At 43.8% G+C, this 22,035-nt stretch overlaps 1 protein-coding gene across 1 annotated transcript in view; it reads right to left on the bottom strand.

Annotated features, from left to right (window-relative positions):
• The window catches only part of LOC103602933 (arylsulfatase D-like), a 30,527-nt gene that overhangs the window by 5,686 nt on the left and 2,806 nt on the right, over nt 1–22,035 (bottom strand). Inside the window, exons 2-9 of the mRNA XM_008587387.1 lie at nt 21,252–22,028; nt 19,800–19,949; nt 13,370–13,491; nt 10,537–10,659; nt 4,772–5,195; nt 3,674–3,810; nt 2,555–2,689; nt 31–193 (exon numbers count right to left, since the gene is read on the bottom strand). Of these exons, the coding sequence (XP_008585609.1) occupies nt 31–193; nt 2,555–2,689; nt 3,674–3,810; nt 4,772–5,195; nt 10,537–10,659; nt 13,370–13,491; nt 19,800–19,949; nt 21,252–22,028 (2,031 nt within the window). The remainder of the gene's footprint in view (nt 1–30; nt 194–2,554; nt 2,690–3,673; nt 3,811–4,771; nt 5,196–10,536; nt 10,660–13,369; nt 13,492–19,799; nt 19,950–21,251; nt 22,029–22,035) is intronic.

Below are 22,035 nucleotides of genomic sequence, written 5' to 3'. Positions count from 1 at the left end.
CAGGGGGCAGGTGGTCTTCTTCCCACGTACCTGTCCTGGGGCACCTGGCCTCCCCCCAACTGGACCACAGTGGGGAAAACATCCATGAGGCTGGTGGGCTCATCGATCACCCGGCCAGCTGGCAGCACCCCGGGCCACCGGAATATCCCTGGCACACGGATCCCACCTTCCCAGCCTCCCATGCCTTTGCCACCTGCAAATAAGAGACATCATTAGGATTCTCCAAGAAAGTGTGCAATCTGTCCACATGTCTGGTGCATCTGCATGTAATAGGTGTGTGTATGTAGACACCCACATGCACACATGCCTGTATTTCCCAGAAATAACCACAGCAATGTTTTCAGAATCGTGTCACTCCCCCAACCCCCTGAATTTCAGTGGCTCTTTGTGGATGCCTCAGCAAACGGGATGCATGGCTTCCTCTGTTTCTCTCTCTCTGTCTTCAGATGCTGGGTCACTAAGCCTATTGTGCTAACCCAGATAACCGGAATGTGCACACACACTTATACCAACACGCACACACATACACACACACGTACACACCATGTGGAAACATGTGAGTCATTCACACACAGGGAAATAAAACCACACTGACTAGAATATCCCTTATTCCCAAAGAGGACTGTGTTGTATCCCATCCATGCCATTGATGCTAAGGAAATTATATAAGGATATTATATAAGGAAATTATATAAGGATATTGAAAGCCCAACAGAAGAGGGAAGCGTGAAAGTTATTGTTAGAGACAAAGGATCTGCATTAAGTGTAAAAACACAGCACACAATAGACCATGAAAAGGATGCTCATTGCTATGGGTAGAGTGTGTGTCCCCTCTAAAGCCCATATTGCAACCTAATCCCTAACATGATATTTGAAAGGTGGGGCCTTTCAGAGGTGATTGGATCGTGAGGACTGCACCCTCGTCAATGGATTAATCAAGCCATGGGGTAATGGGTTGATGGTTTCACGGGTTGTCGTGAGTGCAGACTGGTGTTTCTATAGGGGGAACATGTGAAAGCATCTTGCCATTCTCACCGTGTGACACCCTGATCATCCCAAGACTCTGTAGAGAGTCCCCACCAAGAAGGCCCTCACTAGAGGTGGTCCTGGATCCCAGACTTCCCAGCCTCCAAAACGGCATGAGATAAATTTTGTTTCTTATAGATTATCCAGTTTCGGGTATTCTGTTATGAGCAACAGGACATGGTCTAAGACACACACTCACAGCTCGAGAGCTGAAACCAGAAGGCAGAGGTTGCCTGGTTTGACGTCAGCTGGGAACGGGAGCCTCACGGTAACTCAGTTTTTCCCCATTCTGTGAATGGCTGCAAAAGCCCTTCGAGTATTGATTTGGGGAGCACAAATAAATTTTAGTGAGTGGGAGAATTCACAAGTGTGGTCTTTGTGACTATTAAGGATTGATTGTAACAGACTTTTAGAAAACAGCACTATGAAGGTATTATCCCCTGAAGTTGACGTGGTATCGTAATTCACCTTTTATCCATGGAGGATGTGTTCCAAGATCTCCAATGGATGCCTGAAACCATGAGTAGCACCAAACCCTGTATATATATGAGGGTACTTCAAAAAGTTCATGAAAAAACGGAATTGAAAGGTAATACAAAAATAAAAACAAAAGTGAAAGGTAATACGCATCTTTCTTTAAACTTTTTGAATGCCCCTTGTACTGTAATGACCAAGATGGCTCCTGAGTGATGAATGCACAGGTGGTGTAGACAGCATAGATACGCCAGACAGAGGGGTGATTCACATGTCCTGGGAACCCAGCGGGACAGTGCAAAATGTCATGACGCTACTCAGAATGGCATGCAATTTAAAACATATGAATGGGGGCCGGCCCGGTGGCGCACTGCTACAGTGCGCCGCTTGGGAAGCGTGGCGGCGCTCCCGCCGAGGGTTCGGATCCCACATGCAGACCGGTTCCCGCTCACTGGCTGAGCGAGGTGCAGGGAGCAACACCGAGGGTTGCAATCCCGTTGCCGGTCCCGGGCCGGTACGGGCGCGACACTGAGGGTTGCGATCCGTTGCCGGTCATGAAAAAAGACAAAAAAAGGAAAAAATAAAAAAATAAAAAAATAAAAAATAAAAAATATGAATGGTTTACTTCTGGACTTTTCCACAGAATATTTTCAGAGAGCACTTGTCTGTGGGTAAGTGAAACCATGGAGAGTAAAAACTACAGATAAAATGAGGCTACTCGAGGCTGGAACAAAGAAACACATAAACCTGGTATTATAGTCACTCTGTGCTTCCTTTTATTTAGAATAATGTTTATCTTAATTTTATCTTAATATTTATTTGTACATCTCTCTGCCGGTAAAATGCAAACCCTTTAAGGGAAGGAGATGTGCCCTTTAATCTCTATCATTGTGCTCGAGGTAGACCTTGGTCTAGAGCAGGTGCTCAATAAATTCTCTTTGAAATGACCACTTTTTTTTTTTTTAAACTTCTGCTTGTTCTGGAACCTTCACTAGTGGGAGACATTTGGTGAATCAAATACCAGTCTTTTAACCCCAATGGCCATCGATCTCACCTCTGTATATTCCATTCCATCCTCCCAACTGGCTGCTCTCATCTCTCGCCTCCAAGTGTCCTCCATGGTCAGAGGTGAAATACGTGAGGGTCATGTTCTTCAGGCCGCTTTCTTCAATGGCATTGAGAATTTCGCCTTTGCAGAAAATGGAGGGTTTCAGGACAAAGTGTGCAAAACTTCCACCAGCCCATCCGCTTTCACTTTTCTAAGTCAGCGCTTGCCAGAAAGTCATAAAATTGAACCACCACCACTAGGAGACCATTGTTATGAATGTCATCACAAAGCGTTACAACATAGCTAATCATTGCAATCCTACAGGGCTGCTTGATACCATGAATACAAAACAAACAAACGAAAAAAACCAGAATATAAAGCCTAGGTCACCAACGGGGTATTTTAAGCATCATCCGTCTGTGCATGTCATAGGCCCATAATAAGGTCATGGGACTGGGGACATGGAAATAAACAGTGAAGAGAGGCCCCTGTCTATATGAGAGGCTCAAGACTGAGCAGCACCTATGGGTGTTGGCATATGAGGTAGTTCATGGATCAGCCACCTGCAAACCAAGCAATTGCTCTATCCATGCAAACTACCAGTTCTTTAAAGCACTCAAAGTCAAGTTTACAATTCCATGGGTGTTTGCAGCTCTGAAAACGTGGATTTGTAAAACTTCTGTGCGGGGGCTGTTTAGCCCAACATCTCATATGCTTGTCTCGGGAGATGCTGTCAGATTCTACAAAGATTCCAGCGTCTACGCTTTTTTTAAAAGTCTACAACCTCACTGGTTCTCTTTGGGGTTTCTCGAAGTCCACGGGAGGAAAGCAGTTTTGCTGCCAGGTCCTGAAAGTGAATGTTACTGCTTCAGTTTCTGGAATTTCTAAGGATGATGCTAAATAATCGGCTTTGTAGAAGGATGATTTTGTGCAAAATTAAACGAAGCTGTTGGAAGTACTGAAGCAGTTAAATGAATCATACGGGAGGGTTTTCTTTCTCCCCCATGCTTTTTATTTTCTGTTATTCTTCATTGTGACCTGGTTCATTGTACAGTGGCCAGTCTGTTACCATACACTTAACACTGAGGCCCAAAGGGGAGGCAGCCCTGTCCTGCCTTTACTTACCTATAAGCCAGTCCATCTCCTCTACGTTGTCACCATATAAGCCGTGCTGACTTTTCCCGAGAAATGCTTTTGTGGTAGGGAGTGGAATGTGCACGTGTAACAGGGAGACAAACAGGAGAAATGGCCCGTGCTTGTTTCTGAAAGAAGAAGACCACCCTTAGGATGTACGGGATGCCATCACATCTGCCTCAGTGCTAACTGGCACATCACATGATGTCAGCACAGAGGGTCCAGTCTGGAAACCAATCCAATATGAAAAGGTGGGATTCTTCAAACCCATCACCTCCTAGGGTGGCATTATGAGATCCCAAAGATTCTACTCAGATGCGCTGAGAAGTCATCTGCTCTGCTCAGATGTGATTGTCTTATTACCTGCTGTGGGTCCAATGTGCTCCCAAAAGTCCTTGTGTGGGAAACTTGACTTCCATTGTTAAGAGGGTGGGAAATCTGATTATGGTATTATTTGCAAGGTGTGGCCTTTGAGAGGTGATTAGGTTGTGAGGACTGTGCTCTTGTGAATGTATTGATCTATCCATGGAGTCATGGGTGTGGTTCTGATGGCCTTGTAGAAGGGCAAGTGAGCAGGTCAGCTCTCTCTTGCTCAGCCCATTCTCGCCATGTGACACCCTGTATCACTGCAGAGAGTCACCACCAAAGAAGGCCCTCACCAGATGTGTTCCCTGGACTTTGGACTTCCCAGCCTCTGCAACTGTAAAAAATAAATTCTATTTCTTTATAAATTACCCAGTTTCAGGCATTCTGTTTTAAGCAAGATAAATGGATTAATACAGTAAAGCAACTACATTGCAACAAAACAGGTAATTGGTCACAGCTGGTGCTGGTTGTAGAGAACAAATACATATCCCCCAGCTCCACCATTAGGACTATATTCTAGAGCACAGAGGTTAGCTTTCTCTTGCTCAGCCCATTCTCACCATGGGATACCCTGTGATGTTGTACAAGACCTTCACCAGATGCATTCCCTGGACTTTGGACTTTCTAGCCTCTAAACCATAAGAAATAAATTTCATTTCTTCATAAATGACCCAGTTTCAGGTATTCTGTTATAAGCAACAGAAAACAGGCCAAATACATTACCTCTCAATATAGGAAACAGCTTCCTTTAGCACAAGATGTGCTGTTCTTTCCAGATCCATGGGCTGCTCCGTGACTACATGGTTTCTCATCAGGATGTAATTCCAGCGTCGCACAAACCCGAAGCTGGCATACCAAGAGACGAAAAACAGGAAGCCAAGAGAGGCCACACCTGTGACTGCTTTCCAGGAAACGGAGATGAAACCACAGGTCTTGGCAGCCACTACAGTGAGAATCCCCAAGACCATTATCTGGGTATAATGCCAGAGCTTTGCTCTGGTTGCTGCATCCACTTCGGGGGGTCTGTCCGGGTCACAGTCATTTACAAGTGTGAATGGCATGCCGAAAAAATAGTCAAACCCGTGGTTGAGTGGGTGATGGCAGTGATCGGCACGGGATGCACAATTTACACCCTGGTGCCATTTTCCTACAGTAAAAGCAGAAAGTGAAACAAAAACATGCATTGGAGGCACCCTGTATGACACAAATAACTTCAGGATGGTTTGAGTATCAGAATGAAAAAGAAAATCAGCAAATGACAGGATACGAACTAGGACAGGCAATGGATGTATTTGATACTGGTGTTTAAATGGATACATTCTGCTCCATGAAGACTAATAAATGCTTCAATGTTATGATTGATATGAAATCATGAAAAGATCGACATTTTCTGTAGTGTCTGTCCTGCAAACTTACAACCCTAGACCACCCTGCTACTAAATAAATTATAAAATATCATTTACCATTTTTTAAAAAATTAAGACAACAAATTACCATAAAACTTCAAGTAACTACTTGAGAAGATTTTGAATCTTTGCAACACAAACATCTGGCAAGGGCTTGAGGTAATGGAGATGCTAATTACCCTGATGTGATCATAACACACTGTATAAATGTACCCAAATATCACACCATACTCCATAAATATATACAATTATAATGGGTCAATTAAGAAAAAATAAATTTAAAAGAGAAAATAAAGAGGGAAACAGAGTAGAATAGAGGTTACCAGAGGCAGGGAAAGGGAGGGGGAAAGGTTAGTGGACCGATACAAAGTTACAAAGTTACAGTTACACAGGAAAAATATGTTCTGGTGCCCTAGTGTGACAATAGCTAATAATATTGTATTGTATTTTTCAAGACAGCCAGAAAAGGTGTGACAATAGCTAATAATATTGCATTGTATGTTTCAAGACAGCCAGAAGAGAGGATCTTAAATGTTATAACTGCAAAGAAATAATAAATGTCTAGGTGATAGATATGCTAACTATTCTGATTAGATCACGATGCAATATATATGTGTACTGAAACAACGGACTGTACCCCCAAAACATGTACAGTGAAAAAAATAAATAAATTTTTAAAAAGAAGAAAAAATAAATTTTCTTAAAAAGTGGTTAATAAAATAAAAGAATAAAGTGGCAGGAAGTTAGAAAAGGGGGAATTACATTTGTGCCCTGTTAGCCAGCCACAGTCATCACCAAGTGGGGTGTGGCAGTCCCCTCTGAACAGTATGGTGGCTTTGAGTGTGGGAACAGCCCAATGAGGAATCAGGTATGCTACCCACAGACCCGACCCCAGCCCTGCCTTAACTGCTGGGTCGGGGCAGGTAACCTTATTTGCAGGCCTCCATTTCCTTGTGTGTAAGAGGGAGATACTACATCTGCACCTGCAGGTTGAGCAAGGAACAAAAGAGGTAACCACAGAGCACCTGGTACATGAGACTGGGAACAATCTCATCCCTACTTCCTCCCTGTGTAGACAAGAGTTAATGCTGCAGACCTGAGACCGACTGCCTTAGAAAGACCAGCTTGCAGTGCTGCCCCCTGGCTGGTGTCCGAGATCTAGATTTCCAGAGGATTCACACCATTCCCCAAATAACAAGGGTGGCTCCCTGTGCCTAAATGATTTGCAAAAACACAGTGGTTTATGTGGAACACCAGTTTGCTTCTGGGAGCCTGGAAGTTTGATGGGTGTCACTCAGCCCATGCAGTGAGTGTCACTCAGCCCATGCAGCAGGTGCCCACGTGACCAGCTCCCAATAGAAACTCCGGATGCTTAGTCTCCCTCACACTTCACACACGCTGTCAAAGCTCAGACTGCCGAGGGGCACACAAGACTTTTAGGGTAATGGGAATATTCTGTTCTGATTGCAGTGAAGGTTACAAAATTGTATAATTGCCAAAATCCATCAAACCAAACACTTTAAAGGGGGGAATGTTATTTAACATTCATTAGATCTCAATGCTGCTTAGGAAAAAGAAACAGAACCTGGGTAATAAGATAATGTGATGCTACTACAGGAACCTTGGAACAAGAAAACTGGAATTCTAGAAATTCGAGAGAGAAAAACAGTAGGTTTGGGGAAAATATAGCAAATAAAGGCCCAAGGAGACTTCATAAGAAACAACCCCACCCCCAATATACAAACAGTAGGTCAGAGTCTTTCCAGAGTGTGCATTGCATCCAACCCACATTCTATTCTTTTATGTAGAATGTTTATGTCTCTTAATTTTGTATAAAGCTTCAAGAGCTCGTCCCATGTTCCAACCAGATTGCTGTAACCAAGCCTCTCTTGCACACACACTGTGAAAGCTCCCCTACATGGGTGTGTGGGAGCACGTAAGCATGTGTGTATTAAATTTCAAACGTCACTAACTTTCAAGAAGCACCTGCAGTGTATGAGATCAGCATGTCAGACCACGTGGAGTTAAAGTCCCAGATCTAAGTCCTCTTAGTCTAGCTGAGGATGTGTCAACTCAGAAAAATGCCTGGGGAGAGAAATAGACATCCAAATCCAGGAAGCCCCAAGGACTTGTTGAACCTGTTGAAGAATGTTGTCCTGCACAATAAAGGCCTATGACAAGCCCACATCATGCTCAACAATGGGAAGTTGAAGGCTTTTCCTCTAAGATCAGGAACTAGATGAAAATGCCCACTCTAGTCCCTTCTGTTCAACACAGTACTGGAAGACCCAGCCAGAGCCAGCTAGAGTCAATCAATCAATCAATCAATCAATCATCAATCAATGAATGCCAAAGGGGAAAAGAAGAAAAAACTGTCTCTATTTGATGATGATACCATCTTACATACAGACAATCCTAAAGACTCCACCAAAAAACTGTTACAACTGATAAACAAATCCAGTCAACCTGCAGGATTCAAAATCAATATACAAAAATCGGTGGCATTTCTGTACACTAACAACAAGCTATTTGAAAAAGAACTTAAGAAAACAACCCCATCTATAATAGCATCAAAAAAGTAAAATGTTTAGGAGTGAACTTAGCCAAGATGATGAAAGATCTATATACTGAAAACTATGGAACATTGATCAAAGAAACTGAAAAAAAAAAAAAACCCAAATAAATGAAAAGATAGTCCAAATTAATTAATTATTAATTGAGGGTAATATTGAGAATTGATATTTTTAAAATATGCATACTACCCAAAGTGATCAACAGATTCACTACAATTTATATCAAAATTCCAATGTAGTTTTTCACAGAAATAGAAAAAAAAAATCCTAAAATTCATATGGAACCACAAAAGATTCCAAAAGGGCAAAGCAATCTTGAGCAAAAAGAACAAAGCTGGAGACATCACATTACCTGCTTTTAAATTATATTACAAAGCTATAGTAAGCAGAACAGAATGGTACTGGCCTAAAAAAACCACATCAGCCAATGGAATAAGAGAGAAAGTGCAGTAATAACCCACAAATCTACAGTCAACTGGTATTAGACTAAGGTGATAAGAACACACAATATGGAATGGACAGTCTTTTCAACAAATAGTTTTGGGAATATTGGCTATCCACATGCGGAAGTATGAAATTGGACCCTATCCCATTCCTTATACAAGAATCAATTCAAGGTAGGCTAAACACTTAAACATAAGATCTGAAACTGTAAAACTCCTAGAAGAGAACATAGGGGGAAATCTCCACGGCATTGGTCTGGGCAGTGATTTCTTGGCTATGACCCCAAAAGCACAGGCAATGAAAGCAAAAATAGGTAAATGAAATTTCACCTAACAAGCTTTTGAACAGTAAACAATTAACAGAGTAAAGAGACTATCCACACATTGGGAGAAAATATATGCAAATCATACATTTGAGAAGGAGCTGATATCCAAAATATATAAGAAACTCAATCTACTCAAAAACAAGAAAACAAATAATCCTATCAAAAATGGGCAAAGGATCTGAATAAAATTTTCTCAAAAGAAGATCTGCAGGTGGTCAACAAGATAAGAAAGCATGCTCAACATGCTCAACATCACTAATCATTAGAAGACCACAAACTAAAACCACAGTAAGATATTACTTCACACCTGTTAAGATGGCTATTATCAAAAAGACAAAAGACAACCAGTATTAGCCAGAATATGGAGAAAAAGGAACACTTGTACACTGTTGGTGGGAATTTAAAGTAGTACAGTCATTTTGGAAAACAGTATGGAGGTTTTTCAAAAAATTAAAAGTAGTATTACCATATAATCCAGCCATCCCACTTCTGGGTATATGTTCATTGTGCCAAACAGTTGTCTGCACCACCATGTCCACTGCAGAATTATTTGCAATAGCCAGGTATAAAAACAACCAAAGTGCCCATCAATGAAAAAATGGATTTTTAAATATGTGGTATATGGGCACAAAGAAATATTTCTTAGCTTTTAAAAATAGGGAAATTTTGTCATTTTTTAAAACATGGAAGAATCTAGAGGACATTAAGCTAAGTGAAATAAGCCAGGCACAGAAAGACAAATACTGCAAGATCTCACCTATATGTGGTACGTAACCAAGAAAAATTCACTGATGTAGAGATTAGAATGGAGGTTTCCAGAGGCTAAATGGAGGATGGGGTGTGTGGTTCTCGAGAGATGTTGGCTAAAGAGCATAAAATTTTAGTCGGACAGGAGGAAAGTGTTCTGGTGAAATATTTTACAGTATGGTGACTATAGTTAACAATAATGTGCTGTATATTTCAAAATTGCTAAAAGAGTGGATTTTGGATTTTCTCGCCCCAAAGAAAGCATAAGTATGTGAGTTGATGGATGTGTTGATTAGCCTGATTGGATCACTGCACAACATATGCATGTATTAGAACATCACATTGTACCCCATAAAAATGCAATTATTATATGTCAGTTAAACATAAAATAGTTTTTTTTAAAAGCCCTAATTTTTGGAGGAATTAAGTGCATCCTGCATGACTCTGTTGGAAGAGGATTCTTGGAAGTGTGTGCCTGGTCTCCCCTGGACTTAACCTCATGTACCTTTCCCGACTGCTGGTTTTTCTTTGGAAACTTTGGCTGTAATAAATCCACCGTGAGTACATCTGTAAGCAGACTGTTGAACCTCATGGTGGTCTTGGAGACCCTTGACATGCTCTCTCTTATAAAGAGGAAGCTCTGACATTCTCCGTACTTGCCATGTATAAAAAGGCAGCAATTAATGCTGGGGATTTGAGAAAGTGAGTGACCATTTAGAGAAAGGTAATCTCTGAAGAGCTTTCTAAAAAATTGGGACAAGAGAAGATGGGTATATCCCAGGAAGAAAAGAGGATAACCTCCTATGAGTTTGAATTGGAAAAAACTCATCACTAAGAAAAACTCTAAAATGGTGAACAATGCAAGCGGGATCAGATGGGTCAGGAACTGGCTTTGGAATCAAATAAGGACACAAGACTTTTCACCTTTTGGAGGAAAACAGGTTCTTTTTGATCCCTGATCTTACCCCCAACAGGTATGTTGTCTCAACACACCTATGAGGCCAGTTGCATAACCTTGCTGCTGCAGGATTCTTGCAAAAGTAGTTTCATTTGGGGGAAGCCCACCCGAGCCCGCGTTCCACTGGAGGGCCCGATAGCCGTTGCTGGCTTCCATGCCTGTGAAGCAGAGGAGAGAGGAAGAATTAATGTCCTTTCCCTTCACTACAGCAGTGGTTCTCAACCTGGGGAATTCCATGCCCCAGAGGACATTTGGCAACATCTGGGGCCATATTTGGTTGTCATAACTGAGGGAGGTTGGGATGTGGGTGCTTCTGGCATCTGCTGGGTAGAGCCCAGGAATGCTGCTCAACACCCTTCAGTGCACAGAATGGACCCACCACGGAGAATCATCCACCCAGATGTCACCGGTGCTGAGGTTGAGACACCCTGCTTGAGCGTGAGAGACTCTATTATCTACCTATTTATTCGTCCACCCATCCACCAACTGATCTATCCATCTACCCTATCAATCATCTATCATGTATCCGTATCATGTATCATTTACGTATCATGTATCTATCATGTACTTACCTACCTGTCTATCATCTGTCTATCTATCGCAGTGGTTCTCAGTGGGAACAACCTTGGCATTCAGGGGACATTTGGCAATGTCTGGAGACATTTTTGGTGGTCATAGGTGTGTGGGGGGTACCACTGGCATCTAGTGGATGACATACAGGGATGTTGCTCAGTGATCTGTGACACAAAGGACAGCCTCCACCACAGAGAGTCAGCCAGACCCAGATGTCAGTAGAACGGAGGTTGAGAGACCCTGGGCATTCATGTGAGAGACTCTATCTATCTGTCTGTCCATCCATCCATCCATCCGTCCATCCATCCATCCATCCATCCACCTGCCCACCCATCCATCCACCCACCCATCCATCCATTCACCCATCCACCCACCCTCATCCACCCATCCATCCATCCACCCACCCACCCATCCATCCATCCACCCATCCACCCACCCATCCATCCATCCATCCATCCACCCACCCGTCTACCTAACCATCCATCCATCCATCTACCTACCTACCTACTTACTTCTGTATCCATATCTATCATCTGTCATTTATCTATCAACTATTAATCTACTTATCTATCATCTGTAATTATCTATTACCTATCATTTTTGTATCTCTATCATCTGTCTGTCTACATATTTATCAATCAATCGTGTATCTATGGCAATGGTTCTCAAGCAAGGGTTCTTCTCCCCACCCCCCAAAGACACTTGGCAATGCCTGGAGACACTGTGGTTCTCACAACTAGGAATGGTGGGTACTTGCTACTGCTAGCTAGTGAGTGGGACCTAACCCCAGGAACTTCAGAATGTGACTGTATTTGGAGATAGGGCCTTGAAGGAGATGATGAAAGTGAAATGAGGTCACTAGGGTGGGCCCTAATCCAGTAGGACTGGTGTCCTTTTAAGATGAGGCGATTAGGACACAGACATGCACAGAGGGACGACCATGTGAGAACACAGGGAGAAGACAGTGTCTACAAGCCAAGGAGAGAGGACTCAGGAGAAACCAGCCCTGCCACACCTCGATCTCACACTTCCAGCCTCCAGGACTGGGAGAGAATAAATGTCTGTTGTCTAAGCCCACAGTCTGTGGTATTTTATGGCAGCCACAGTGGACAAATACAATAGTATTCCAATGGATGAATATACCATAGTTTATTAATCCATTTTCCTGCTGAGGAACCATTTTGTTATTTGGGTCTTACAAACAGTGCTGTTGTGTATGTTCTTACCCATGTATTTTGCAGAACATATGTGTGTGTACATGTTGGGCACCTACTTAGGAACTGCTGTGTTGTGGGGTGTGCATGCCTTCAGCTCAAGCTGACAAGCAAATTTGCATGACATCTCTACCCATGTCTGCGTCCGCCCACAGTATCTGAAGAGTTCCACCTGCCCCACTTCTTTGCCAACACTTGGTGCTGTCTCTCTTCTCCCACCCAGCCACTCTGGTGCGTGCATGTTGCTGTGACTTTGGGAGTTTCAGGTTATATTTTGAACAGTTTCTGACCGTTCTCTCTCACTCTCAGGGTGCATACTTAGGACTGTGTGGAACAGGAACTGTTTTCTTCACATGGTAACTTGGAAATGGCCCACTGTAGTAGTTTACCTATTGCTGCTGTAACAAATCACCATTAAAATACAGATTTATTTTCTTATAGTCCTGGAGGTCGGAAGTCCAAAATGAAGGTGCCAGCAGGACCGCATTCTTTTTAGAGGTTGCCTGCCTTCCTTTTTTCATCCTTCCTTGTATCCTGCCAACCTGTCGTGTCTGTGCTCACGCTACCTTCTCAAACTCTGAGCCTCCCGCCTACCTCTTATAAGAATCCCTGTAATTTCATGAGATGCACCCAGATACTCCAGACCATCTCTCATTTCAAGATCCTTATCTGCATCACATCTGCAAAGTCCCATTTGCCAAGTAAGGTCACATATTCACAGGTTCTGGTCATCAGGACATTAACATCTTTAGGGGTCGTGATTCAGGTGACCACATCCACCCAGGGCCTGTCTGATTCTGGGACTTCACTTCAAGATTGACTCAAATATTTAACAAACAAACAAGATGTCAAACACAATCAGCTACCACTAGAGAGTGTCTGAATTCCCAATAATTGTACATGTCGTGTGTATTTGTACACAATGCAATATTCTTTACATAAATACAAGGAAGGTGATAAAATTGCAGATGATCTTGACACCACTTCCCCCTGTATCTCAACTATCAATACCAATTATTATAAATAATAAAGTGAATGGACACAGATATGCCCTTTTCTCAGTTGTCCCCATGACACTGACCTGATCGGAAAGAGTGTCTCCCCGTGAGAAAAGCAGCTCTGCTCGGGGTACAAAGTGGGGCAGCTGCCAGGTGCTGGGTGAGTCTCACACCTTCCTCTGCAAGCCGGTCAATATTTGGAGTCCTGAGCAAACCACAGAGATGTCATCATCAGGACAGAGATGTGCATTCAGCCTAAGCAGGATCTTGCATTTAAAGGCGTTGGAACAGACTGCATCGGTCTTACTGTAGGGACTTGGCCGAGGTTTAGAATTAGTTGCATTATGGTTCCCTGCATGAGTAAATGGACATACACCCTAAATTTGATTTGGATGTCAAGGCGGATGATGTCATGCACACAGGTGAAAATGGTATGAGACAATTTATTACTCCCATAATGAGGCTTTCTGGGGAGAGCAGGAAAGACCTCCCAAGCTGGTCTGAGTAAAAAAGCAAACTGTTTGGCTTGTTCGTTTGTTATTGTGGTGAGAGTGTGGGGCCAGGATGAGGGTTCCCGTGCCAGGGCAGGGAGGTTAGTGACTTGAATCTTCTACCAGTGCTAAGGGAGGTAGCACCTGGGCTTTCTTATCACCTCGTCTAGATGTAAAGCACAAAGGAAAGAAGGGGGGGGTGAAGCCTAAAAGTTTTCAGCAGTCAGATATCAAAAAATAAGAGTCTGAATTCTCATGACAAGTAGACACCCCAAAGTCAGCTGGCTCAGTCCATTAACCAAAAAGGAAATCCTCCTTACAGCATCCCTGGCAGGAGGTCACCTGGTGTCTGGTTCATGGAAATACAGCAGCCAGTTCCATTTTGGAACGATGCTTTAGAATGCTTTACTTTGTTCCCTATGGTAGATAGCGAGGTGTTACAACCTCAGAGCCTTTTCTTCATGTCTCTGGGGCTGACAACTTTAGATCAGTGTTTCTCCACGGGGACAACTCCCCCTGTCCCCACCCAGGAGGCTTTTTGGTATCACAAGTTGAGAGAAGGCAGTGCTACTGGCAGGTAGTTGGTGGAGGCCCAAAATTCAGCCCAACATCCTGCACTGCACAAGATAGCCCCCATCACAAAGAATTATCTGGGTCAGAATATCAATAGTGCTAAGGCTGAGAAACCCTGCATTAGCATGAAAGCCACTCTGTCTGTACGTCTGCCTGTGTCTGTCTATCTATCATCTATCTCTATCTATCAATCATCTATCTATTTATCTATCTACGATTCATCCATCCATGTGCCTGCCCATACATCCATCCATCCATGTCCCGACCCGCGGGATATTCAATGCAAACCCTGGAGGGGGGAGTGGGAATGGGATGCAACAAGAGACACGAGAAATTGAGACAAGACAGTATTCTGATCAAGTCTCATTTATTGGTTTGAAAGTTACAGCTTATATAGGGAAAAAGCAGGCATGCTGCAAAGGGTCTGGAATGTAAAGATATGATAACATCTTGAGGAGAAACAAAGACAGGACATTCAAAGTAAAGGTTGCTGCCCAGAATGTTTATGGTTAAACAGTTTCTGGAGAAGGATAAAAGGTCACTTGCAAATTAACTTGCATAGCCATGAGCAAGCAGTTTCTGGCACAAGCAGATTACGAGGCAACTGTCACATAAGCACACGGCCACACAAAGAGGGGAGTGGGGCTGCTCGCTCCCAATCCATCCATCCATCCATCCATCCATCCATCCATCCATCCATCCATCCATCACCTGTCAGTCTGTCTATTATCTATCTCTTATCTACCTATCTATCATTTATCTATGTATCTATCCATCCATCTATCTATCTATCCACCCATGCATCTGTCCATCCATCCAAGTATTTATCTTTTACAGATGTCTTTGTGATTATCCACACTGGGGAACAAGACGAAAAATATCACAGGCTTCATCCTCAGTCCAGGAACCTTCTACCGCAGAAGTGCTTTCCCTCTACTTCTTAAAAGATATCTTAAAACAAGAAAAATGCTCCTTCTTTAAGATATCTAAATGTCACTTTGCATTCTGTGCATCTCAGTTGACTTTTGTCAATCCTTTTTCTCCTCATCAAGTTGATTTGCAGTTGCATTCCTAAAATTTTACTCCTGAGTGCCTCTCATTCCCTTATGCATTGTTTAATAATAACACTCTGGCATGCAGAATCACAGTCACTTTAATTTAATGAAAAGGAGAGGAAGTATTAGAATGTCTGAGGATGTGTAAATATGCTGGGCAATATTCTTCTGTCTCTCGGAAGAGGATAGGGTGTCATTACATCAAAGAGATTTTTCTAAAGGAAGAAATATCTTTTCTTCCCATTATGTTCATAAAATGCTTGGGGACCACGTTCATTTACAGAGCTCTCTGGGGACGTGGAGCTGTTCTTTCTTTTACACACCTCCCTTGGGGTAACTTTGCTGTCAGATTATCAGGGGGTTACTTTCTCATGTTGCATCATTGAGCTGGAAGGGAACTTGGAGATCACCCAACAGCCTCAAGTCACCAAGGGGAAACTGAGGCCCAAGAAAACATGATATGTGTTACCGAGGACACAGCTACTCAGAAGCTGGCCAAGCCCACGAAGCCAAACTCGGGACTTCTTCTTCTGTCCTGACCTCCTGCTCCCTTGACCATCTGTGGTTTACAAATGCATTACATACCTGGGCTTCTCTGAATTTCCATTCTTACCAGGTAGAGTTTCTGAGAAACTGCCCTGCTAGATTCACTCTTTCTAAGTAGAAAGTGACAGCTGGAGTGACTTAACAAAAACTCCAAATCCAGTTACTAGGATTGCAAACCTACCTCGGTGAGGGAATACAAGAAACACTGAACCAAAGCCAGATAGTGATGACTTTGGACTCACCAAAAGCTCTTTTAAAATACAGATGCTCCTCAACTGACGATGGAGTTACATAACAATAAACCCATTATGAGTTGAAAATATCATCTGTTGAAAATGCATTCGATACACCTGACCTACCAAACCTCATAGTGTAGCCCAGCCTACTTTCAATGTGCTCAGAGTGCTTCCATCAGCCTCCAATTGAGAAAAACTCTCTCACACAAGCTTATTTTATAATAAAGTGCTGAATGTCTCATGTAATTTATTCAGTACTGAATGTGAAAGACAGGGTAAGTTGTATGGGTACGTGCAGTACGGTTTCTACTGAATGCAAGTCACTTACACACCATCGTAAAGTTGAGAGATCCACAAACTATGGCCAAATCTGGCCTTCGGTCTATTTTTTCAAGTACCTCTTGAGTTAAGAATAGTTTCTACATTTGCCAAGAGTTGGGATAAAGAATAAAAATGAATCAAGGAACATGTTAAAACATCTTATGAAGCCTGTCAAACCTAAAATTCATACTGTGTGGCCCTTTATGAGGAAAGATTGTCAGTTCTAGTATAGTTAGACCAGCACTTTTACCCCATTTGCTTGAAAAAAACTATACATGACTAATTTACTCCTGGGGAATGGCTTATGTGGGAGAAGTGTCTGATTCTTTCATGGCAAAATCATTGAACGATGCATTGAAGGAAGGTTTAGAAGTTCAGGGTGTTGAGGTCTCCCCCCTGGAAACCAAAGATAGTTTCTCTAAATCAGGTGGTTCTCCAGCAACAGATATGTCTTACACTTCTTGGTTGGTCTCACACACTTCTTTTGGCAGAATTCTTAAAAGGGGCATGCTGGGGACTCGTGAAAGTGCAATGGAGACAGAATATTGAAGACAGGGGCAGGTGTAATATGCGTTGGCATAATATCCATGTTCCTAATGACCAACTCCTCAGGGGCATGATCCCAACACCTGTACGTGCGTTTGACCTGGTGGTTCAATGTTTTTGTGATAAGACAATGAATTGAATTAAGAGAACATTTTTTGCCAGGATATAAGATGCCCCCAAGAACCCTGTGTCCAATGTACTTGCACTTGGGTGGAAGGAGAAACACGAAGACACAAAACCATGGATGCTGCCCTGTATGGGTGGCATTGAGTATGTAAACTATTGAATTGGTAGTTTTCTTCACATAAACTCAAACCCACCAAATCAACCAACCCAGAACCCACAGATGGGTTGTTTTAGATTTAAATGATAGCTTCCTTCTGTACACAGTGAATCAAAAGAAGGGACAGTATGGCAAAGAGGTTATGTTCAAACTTCATGATCTCTGAATGTAACAAAAAACAAAAATAAAAAGGTATTGGGACCACAGGACCCAGGAATATACCTAAGAGAAAGGGAAAAACAGAGTCCACACAAAACCGGTACATGAATGTTTGTAGCAGAATCATTATTAACAGCCCAAAAGTGGAAAGAACTCAAACGTCCACCAACAAAGGAATGGAGAAATGAAAAGAGGTAACACAAGGAATGGAATATTACTCAGCCATGAAAAAGAATGAAGCTCTGACACCTGCTACCACGTGGATGAACCTTGAACACGATTCTCAGTGAAAGAAGCCAGACACAAAAGACCACATGTTGTATGATTCTATTTGTATGACATGCCTCTAATAAACAAGTATATAGAGACAGAATGTAGATTAGTGGCTTTCAGGGGCTGGGGAGACAGGGAAACTGGAGGTGGATTTGCCTACTTTGGTTGCTATGAAAAAACCCCACAGACTGGGGGGCTTAAACAACAAAAATTTATTTTCTCACCATCCTGAGGCTGGAAGTCTAAGATCAAGGTACAGCAGGGCTGGTTTCTCCTGAGGTCTCTTTCCTTGGCTTGTAGACACTGTCTTCTCCCTGTGTCCTCAAATGGTCATCCCTCTGTGTGTGTCTGTGTCCTAATCTCTTCTCATAATGACACCAGTCCAATTGGATTATGGCCCACCCTAGTGACCTCATTTTACCTTAGTCACTTGTTTAAAGGCCTGTCTCCAAATACAGTCACATTCTGAGGTCCTGGAAGTTAGGGCTTCAACATATGAATAGCGGGGGACATAATTCAGCCCATAACAGCGGGTGATGGCTTAGGGGCTGTGGAGTGGCTTTCGGGGGTATGTAAATATTCTTAAATGGCTTTTTGTGATGGCTGCACAACTCTCTGAACATACTAAAAGCCACTGAATTGTACAGTTGACGTGGGTGAATCATATGTTCTTTGAATTATAACTGGACCTGTTCAGGGTGATAGAAAGGGAATCTTCGGGTCCAGAGCAGATTCTGCAGGTGTTGGAAGGGCTATCATAAAAGTAAAAAGGTCCCGTTCTATGTAGAATGATACTGAGGTTGGCAGCTGGTGTAGACTGATTGAATTGTGTCCCCCAAATTTCATATATTAGAAGCTTAATTCCCACTGTAACTGTTGAGAATGGGAAATCCTATTATGGTAATTGAAAGGTGGGGCCTTGAAGAGGTCATTGGATTGTAGGACCATGCAGTAGTGAATGGATTAAAAATGGTGGCCATGGATGTGGCTCTGAGGGCTTTAAAAAGAGAAAAAAGAGGATGTTGGTCTCTCTCTGCTTCCACCATCTTGCAATGTGAGACCCCTGGGTCACTGTCACCACCACCAGGTGGACTTTGGACTTCCCAGCCTCAGAAACTGTAAGCAATCAATTTCGTTTTCTTTCTAAATTACCCAGTTCCAGGTATTTTGTTATAAGCAACAGAAACGGAGTAATACAGCAGCTGTGGGAGGCAGACACATCCTCAGTTCTGGAGTGGTCCTCCTAAGAAAAAGGCCCCTAAAAAGGAATGAGTAGGTTTTTCAGCTTTTCTCCAGTTACAGAAAGCTTGAAAACACCATCCAAGCAGTCTACTGGTAGGACTCGCCTAGAGGATTATTGATGTTAAGTCTGCAAATATCCACTGCAGTGGGCTGAACGGTGGCCCCCGAAAACATCTGTCCATGTGCTAAGCGCCACAACTTGTGAATGGAACCTTTTTTTGGAAAAAGGGTCTTTGGCTACATAATTAGTGAAGTATCCCGAAATGAGATCATATTGGATTATCTGGGTGGCCCCTAAATTCTATGACAAGTGTCCTTACAAGAGATATAACAGGAGAAATAAACACAGAAGAGAAGCCACATGAAGACGGAGGCAGAGACTGGAGTGATGCGACCATAAGCCCAGGGACGCCTGGAGCCACCAGGAGCTGGAAGAGGCAGGAAGGATCCTCCCCTGAAGCCTCTGGAGGGAGCACGGCCCTGCCACACCTGGATCTCAGACTTCTGGTGTTCAGGACTGGGAAACAGCGTGTTTGCATTGTTTTAAGCTGTCTAGTTTGTGGTCATTTATTAGGGCAGCCCTCGGAGACTAATATACCCACCCACCACCACAGTCACCCATTGTTTGAAAGGTTTAGGACTTTCTTTTCCTATTGGAAAATAAGTTTTTCAGTGTTGAGTTCTGACGCACTCAGGGATTTCCTCATTTCTACTGACAGATGTTAAATGCATCATTCAGCCAAATACCCAAGCCGCCACGTGCCACCACCAGTGAAAACAAACCGTACCTCAGCGTATGGTTCCCATAGCAACCAATGTCCCCAATGCCCAGGTCATCGGCCATTATCAGTAGAATATTTGGTTTAAAGGCATTAGCTGCTCTCAGTTTCCACGAGGTAAGAAGCAAACATACAAAGAGTTTGATCCGTGAGGAGTCCCTGGATAGAAAAACAAAAGGCAGAAATGGATGTCTGTGATTTGTAATGGAAACTGGACCTTTCAAATCAGCCTGCTGGAAAGACGTAGGTCTCACCACTACGTTGAGATGTTAAACTAAATTTATGGGAGACTTTTGTTTCAGGGTGGCCTCCTGCACAAGGGGCTCAGACCGAACCAGACCAACAGAATGGAGTCAGTTTTGCTAATTGCCACACAGTTAAATCAAGTTGAACTCTGAAAGGGGCCGGTTTTCCAAAATAAAATGGAAAATTCACAGCAAACAATTAGAAGGGGCCTTGTGCCTCCTTTACCTGAGCTGGTTTGGTAAGAAATTCCCCTCTGTTTTAATCCTATAAAAACTTTGAAATGACCAATTTGCTCTTCATTTTTTTCAATTTTGTTTTCTTGAGCCCTTTTCTGCCTCTACAGCCAACCACCTGTGCTCATTCCCAAGGACACTCAGCCTATTCTACAGGCTGAAGTGTTACTCAACTCCAGGAGCACAAATAAAAGCCAATTTGATCTTTGAACTAAATTTGGTTTAATTTTTCTCTTTGGACACAAACTAGCATTCTGGGAAGGCATATGTTATGTCCCTAAATGTCACAGGAGATGAAGGCCCGGACTGCTCGATTCCTTTTCAGGTCAACGAAGGATCAGAAACCCAAATCAACAGGAACAGCAAAGCTTTAATGACTATGGGAAATACAAGAAGGAAGAAACTTCGAGAGGTGAGCCATTCCCTTACATGCAAGTTCATATCTGTTTTATTCCACTAATTTTGCATATGCATTCATTTGTAAGCTTGAGTGACACCTTTGATTGACATTTGCAGTTACATAATCTTTTTTCTAACTCGCATGTCTCTACCCGTAATTCAGCCTGTTCTAATGATATGTATTTAGGGACTGTATATGTATTTAAAGACAATAATCATTAGCATGTCCCAAGGTTTCTTAAGGTCTCAAAATGTCCCTTCTGCACATGTCCCTCCACCTGGAAAGTCCCTGGCAAGCTACTGTGGTTAGATTGTGGGGTCTTTCTTCTTTATGTTGCCCCCAAAGGAGAGGGTCTGGGTGGAGTTACAGGCCAAGTCAGTTTTCCACCCCCCACAACCTGCTCATAACTAACTTCCTGCCTAACACTGAAGACAGTAACTAGTGGTTGCATGTGGTTTAGGAAGCCCTTTGCCCCAACTCGCATGATAAAACACGCCTCAGTAAACATGACCAGGACAACTGTCTCGTTTTGAAAGTCATGGTCTGTCAAGGTTTAGTTTTATCTGTTTAATCAGTGCACACCCCTCCTTCCCAGTAAAGGGAAGGCTAGGCTGAGAAACGTTTCCTTCCAGAGCCTGCCTCACCCCCGGGTGCAGACGGTCTGGAGGCTGACCTTGGCCCTCTCCCAATGTCCCCAGAGCTCTGCCACTCGCCACCACGCGGAAGACGGGGCCCTGGGAGGGTCGGAGCACACGGGGAGAGCTGCATTTTAAAAGGGTCAACGTGGGATTCAAAGTATCCCCACACACCATGGTGACCTCAGCACAGCTGTTCTGACAAAATAGTAACGTGGATTTCAAAGGCAGGAGCCAAACCGAGCAGACGCCCAGCACGGCCGGGAGCGCAGGGCTGTCTGCGCGTGAAAGGGACCCGGGGCTCGGGCCGGCCTGGCCCCGGTTCCCGGTCTCCGGGCTGGCACTTCCAGCGTGTCCGGGGCCTCGCTTCCCAGGGCGCGTCGGAGAGAAGACGGCCCGGAGACTGCGGGCGTCCAGGCCGCGCTGGGAGCTGCGGGTGGGAGGTGGGGACAGGGACCCGGGAGGGGACGTGGAGGAGTGGGGGCCGCGCTCTCTGGGGGCCGGAGGGTGGACATCGGCGGCGGGCAGGGCCGTGGCCGAGAGCGGGGGGTCCCGGCTGGGGTCCGGGTAGGGTCGTCGGGGCCTGGGGGAGGGCGGGGACCTGGCCGGGAGGGGACAATGGCCGCGCTGCTGGGGGGATGGGGACGGGAAGTGTCTTGGAGGAAGTGGCGGTGCTGGGGGGGGGGTTGGGGCCCGGCGTTTGGAACGTGGGGTGGGGCGTGGGCTGGAGA

The sequence above is a fragment of the Galeopterus variegatus genome, unplaced genomic scaffold (genome assembly GCF_000696425.1).
Source record: "Galeopterus variegatus unplaced genomic scaffold, G_variegatus-3.0.2 Scaffold4361, whole genome shotgun sequence".
NCBI lineage: Eukaryota > Metazoa > Chordata > Mammalia > Dermoptera > Cynocephalidae > Galeopterus > Galeopterus variegatus.
Note: the sequence above shows the minus strand (reverse complement) of the source record. Positions and strands in the feature narration are given on the sequence as shown.